At 71.3% G+C, this 5,315-nt stretch overlaps 1 protein-coding gene across 1 annotated transcript in view; it reads right to left on the reverse strand.

Moving 5' to 3' along the window:
- Window positions 1-2,943: 2,943 nt before the first annotated feature.
- The window catches only part of EMIHUDRAFT_238727 (hypothetical protein), a gene marked incomplete at both ends in the record, with an annotated part of 4,611 nt that continues 2,239 nt past the window's right edge, over window positions 2,944-5,315 (reverse strand). The window contains 4 exons of the mRNA XM_005776657.1: window positions 2,944-3,111; window positions 3,233-3,301; window positions 4,429-4,750; window positions 5,139-5,281. Coding sequence (XP_005776714.1) covers window positions 2,944-3,111; window positions 3,233-3,301; window positions 4,429-4,750; window positions 5,139-5,281 — 702 coding nt within the window. The remainder of the gene's footprint in view (window positions 3,112-3,232; window positions 3,302-4,428; window positions 4,751-5,138; window positions 5,282-5,315) is intronic.

Here is a 5,315-nt window from a genome sequence, read left to right on the forward strand (position 1 = left end):
TGCACTCCCCTCCATCTGAGGCGCCTCCGCAGCCGCCATTGCCGCCGCCGCCGCCGCCGCGCCCTCTATCGCCTCAGCAGCCGAGCTGAAGGCGTCGCCCGTCGGGCTCACGTAGCTCCAATGCCCGCTCTTGGCGCTGCCGCGGTAGCGCTCGCGGATGCGCCAGCCGCGGTCGAAAGAGCCCATCCACAGCTTGTTGTCGGTGGTCGCGCGGTCGCGCTCAACCGGCGGCTCCATCAGCGCCTCCTCCACCGCCACCGCCGCCGCCGCCTGCGGGTCCTCCGCCCCCGCTGCCTCCGCCTCCGCCGCCTGCGGGTCCTCCGCCTCCGCTGCCTCCGCCTCGGCCTCGGCTAGCCACTTCGCCTCTGCTGCCTGCTCCTCCGCCTCGGCCAACACCGGCGCCTCGCCGACAGCGCGCGCGTACGCCACCGCCGCCTCCACCGCCGTGTCGAAGATGCCGAGCGAGTTCTGCTTTCCGTGACCTGCGCTGTGCTCCGCCCGGAAGCGGCCCGATGCCTGCTTGCGCACGCCCTTGTAGCCTGTGGCGCTGCTGGTCAAGACGTGCAAACGCAATCCCTCTGCCTCAGTCGCCAATGCCGGAGCCTCGCCGACCGCCCGCGCATACGCCACCGCCGCCTCCACCGCCGTGTCGAAGATGTCGAGGGAGACATTCCGTCCACCCTGTGTCGCCTGGAAGCGGCCAGAGGGGCGCTGCTGCACGCCTCTGTAGCCGGTGCTGTTGTTGCTCGAGAGATGCAAGCGCAAACCCTCCGCCTCCGCGACTAGAGGCTCCTGCGTGGCCGTACCCCGCTGCCCTGCCGCCGCCTCCGCCGCCTCCGCCGCCTCCGCCGCCTCCGCCTCCGCCTCCGCTTCCGCCACCGGAGCCACGCCGACCGCTCGCGCATACGCCACTGCCGCCTCCACCGCCGTGTCAAAGGGGCCCAAGTTCAACCTGCGTCTGCCCACGCTGTGCTGCGCGCAGAAGCGGCCCGTAATAGTATCCTCGTACACGCTCTTGTACCCGGTGGCGCTGCTGCTCGAAAGGTGGAGGGGCAAACCCTCTGCCTCTGTCGCCACCGGCGCCACCGTGGCCTCCACCGCTGGCGCAGCCGCCGCCGGCTCCTCGCCGTCGCCGCCGCCGTCCACGTCCATCGCAATGGGCTGCGGCTCGGCCTGCTGCTGGCTGGCGTGGCGCGCGTACGCAACGGCCGCCTCCACCGCCGTGTCGAAGCGACCGATGTGGACGGTGCGTCCGCCAATGCTGCGCTTCGCGTCAAAACGGCCACTCCAGGCCCGCTTCACCCCCTTGTAGCCGGTGTCGTTCGTGCTGCACAAGTGCAGCTGCATCCCCTCCGCCTCCGTCACCTGGGCTGCCGGCTTGGAGGGCGGTGCCATGAAACGCTGCGGCGCCGCCCTCCGCCTCGCGCTGCTGCCGCCCTCAAGCATGCCGCTCGAAGTGCCGGCAACTGCATCCTCGCGCTGCTCCGGCGGCACCCAAGCCGACACCTCGCTCAAGGGAAGGAAAGCCCTCGCGACAGCTGGGGCCTACAGCGGCACAGAGCGGAGCTCAGAACGTGGCAAGCGACACAGACGCCGCTCTGCGCCCGGCGCGGTGCCGTCAGGCGGTTCAGAGGCTCGCCCGCCTCGGAGCCGACAAACCTGACGTGCAGCGGCAAGCCGGAGTAGCAGCGAGCGGAGCGCACGCTCAAAAGCACCGCCTTGTAACGCCTCCGCCAGGCGTCCGGGGCCGTCGCGAGGCAGAAACCGCCGACCTCCACCCCCTCCGGCAGCAGCGGCTCCTCCCCCCCCTCCAGCTCCCCCTCCCCCACCACCTCCACCGGCGCTTGCTGCTGCTCCTGCTCCTGCTGCTGCAAGTGCCGCGCGTAGTCGAGAGCCGCCTCGAGCGCGGTGGTGCGCGTGTGTGCGCCGGAGAACGCCGCTGTGAAGGTTGGCCCGCGCAGCTTTGCAGGCCCCTTTGCCCACTTGCCGGGCTTGTTAACGCGCACGCCCGTGAAGCCGCTGCTGCCCCTCTCCGACCGCAGCAGAGTCAGCCCCTCCGCCTGACGACGTGTCCTGGACATGTCATGGACGTGTCCTGGACATGTCCAGCAGCAGAGTCAGCCCCTCCGCCTCCACCGCCGCCGTCACCTCCTCCTCCGACATCGGCGGGGCCGCCTCCTCCTCCTTCCGTGCCGCCGCGAGCCGGCGCATCGCCGCTCGCACCTCGTGCTCCTCGAGATCCTCCTCGTCGCCTGTTCACGGCTGCAGGTGTGAAGAGACGCTCCTCTCACCCCCTGCCAGCCAACTCCTCCGCCGCCGTCGTCGTGCTCGATCCGCCACAACGCGGGCTCGCCCTCGCCCTCGCCCGGCGGCAGGTAGAGCCTCACCACCGCGTGCATCTCGCCGTGCCCCTCCACCTGCCGCAGCGCGCAAGCTCGAGTACATCTCGAGCACATCTCGAGCACATCTCGAGCACATCTCGAGCACATCTCGAGCACATCTCGACTGCATCTCGGAGTCCACCTCGGGTATGTCTCAGGGTACCCTCTCGCGGTGGGCCCTGCACCTGCCGCAGCAGCTCCTCACCAACGTACTTACCCTCCGCCAGCCACTCCTCGTCCGCCACGCCGCCGTCGGCCAGCGCCGCCGCCGCCGCCTCTGCAGACGCCGCGCCGCGGGCCTTGCGCCGCGCCTTGCCGGCTTCCGCACGCCTGCCGCCGCCGGGCGTGCCTGCGCTGGCGTGCTCGCGAAAAGCCTCGCCCTCCGCCGTGAGCAAGTAGGTGGCACCGTCGCTTTTGCCCCCTCTCCCTGTACCCAAGGTCCAGCCGCCGTCTTGCGTCCAGAGCGGCGCCTGTACGCTCTTCTCGCGGCCCAGCTGCGTGACCAGCGACTTACGCAGCCGATCCGGGTCCTACACCATTTATTTTTATACATTGAATGGAGTTAGCGAATATGAAGACTCGAGTCGCGCCGCCGGTCCGGCTCCTCGGACAGCGCGTGCTCCACAATCGCCTCGCGCGACTTCTCCCCGACGACCAGCGCGCGGAGGAGGAGCAAGCGCATGCCCTGCGGCGCGACCGGCGCCGGCGACTCCGCGCCAGCACCCTCGGCCTAGAGAAGGAGTAAGAGGGCAGGGTGCCGCTTTTAGCGTAGCATAGTGTGGTATAGCACAGCAGAATGTGATAGTGAAGTTTTGTACAGCATGGGGCGCCTCATCGCCCGCCGAGTCGACCTCCGCGCCCGCCGCCGCGACCGGCGTCGCAGCCTCGGCCTGCCGCCGCTTCTTGCCAGCCCCGCCGCCCTGCGGCGACTTGCGCTTCGCGCGCGTCGCAGCGGCGCACGCTGCGGTAGCGGCGGCGGCGGTAGCGGCGGCGGCGGCGGCGGCTGCGGCGGTAGCGGCGGCGGCGGCTGCGTCGGCCTCCGCCGTGTCGTCGAGATGCTTCTTTATGTCGCGCATATTCCGGAAGCTGACGCCTAGCCATCAATCATTCATGATTGATCACTCACTCAATTCTCACGCGCGCGTGTTGCGGAGAGCAGGCGCCGGCGGGGCTGTAGTAGCAGGAGTAGCGGTAGCCGGCGCGGCCGTCCGGCGAGCCAACTCGGCTCACATACCTAGGTGTGAACGAACGGGTGTGAGCGAACGGGCTCCGAACACAGCGAGTACAGCGGAATGCGGTTGAATACGTACGGCTGAGGGGGGAAGGGGGGGGGGGGTGTAGGCTTGCACACAGAGACCTCTTGTCTCCGCGTCTAGTCCACCCACCACCACCCGTCGGGGAGGCCGAGCTCGCTCTGCTTCTGGGAGGGCAGCGGCACCGCGTCGTCGGGCACGCCGGCGGGGCGGGGAGGGCCGCTCTGCCGCGAGCAATCCTCGCCCGCCGACCCAGCCCCGCCCTCGCCGCCGCCCCGCCGGGCCGGCGCCGCCTCCTCCTCCGGCGGCTCCTCCGCCTCCGACCTGTGGAACGTGTCGGCTGGACGTGTCGGCTGGACGTGTCGGCTGGACGTGTCGGCTGGATGTGTCGGGTATCTCGGCTGCCTCTCGGCCGCCTCTCGGCCGCCTCTCGGCCGCCTCTCGGCCGCCTCTCGGCCGCCTCTCGGCCGCCTCTCGGCCGCCTCTCGGCCGCCTCTCGGCCGCCTCTCGGCTGCCTCTCGGCCGCCTCTCGGCCGCCTCTCGGCCGCCTCTCGGCCGCCTCTCGGCCGCCTCTCGGCCGCCTCTCGGCCGCCTCTCGGCCGCCTCTCGGCTGCCTCTCGGCTGCATGTCGACCTCGACGTGGCCCCCGACTCGGACGGAGCACCCTCGAGCTCGGGCACCTGCGCGTCGCCCTCCATGCCGCCGCCCTCCCCCCCCTCGGCCGTCTCCTCGCGCTCGGGCGCGGCGCAAAAACCGCCGGCCGGCTCCTCGGCGAGCAGCTGCGCCGACGCAACTTCCGGCGTAGGGGCGGCAAAGACAGACCGGATCGACGCGCTGAAGCCGTGATACGTGGCGCGGGCCGCCGCCACGCGCCGCTCGGCCGGATCGGCCGAATACGCCATCCGGCGCAACGCGTCGACGCTCGAGTCGACCTCCACGCCGTCGGCGAGCGGCAGCCGCGTCTGCCGCAGCCGCAGCCGGTAGCCGGGCGTGAGGAGGTCGTCGGAGAGGTCGAGCAGGTGCAGCGTGGAGGTGACGAGGTTGTTGTCGCCCCGCACCGTCCGCACCGCCGCCATGTCCAGCCCGCGCTTGGTGGCCGTCGCCTTGCTCGCCCGCCTGGTTGATGATTCATTAACCGATGACAGTGAGAGTCACTCCATAGACTAGGGTGGCCGTCGCCTCGCCCGCCTGGTTCGCAGGAACTCCACCGCCCCGAGCACGCCTGGCCGCGCGAGCCTCTCCTAGAGCAAGATGGCGCCGAGATGGCGCCGAGATGGCGCCGAGATGGCGCCGAGATGGCGCCGAGATGGCGCCGAGATGGCGCCGAGATGGCGCCGAGATGGCGCCGAGAGGCAGCATAGGCGGACGCGAGTCGCTCCGTCGGCGCCACGTTCTCCCCATCTCTCCCCGCATCTCTCCCCGTGCCTCCCCGCATCTCCCCGCACCTCCCCCCCCCCCCCTCTCTCGGCTAGCTCGCTCCGTCGGCGCCGCGGCGCAGAGCGACTTTGTGGCGACGACGCGCTCCACGCTCGCGCTCGCCTGCGCCACGTCGAAGGCCGGAGGCAGCCTCACGCCGCCGGGCGCGAGATACCGCCCGACGATCGCCTCCGCCTCGGCCAACCGCACCACTGGCCGCAGCGGCGGCGGCTCAGCAGCTGCGATCGCCGCCCCCGCACCCGGC

The sequence above is a fragment of the Emiliania huxleyi genome (assembly GCF_000372725.1).
Source record: "Emiliania huxleyi CCMP1516 unplaced genomic scaffold EMIHUscaffold_275, whole genome shotgun sequence".
NCBI classification, from domain to species: domain Eukaryota; phylum Haptophyta; order Isochrysidales; family Noelaerhabdaceae; genus Emiliania; species Emiliania huxleyi.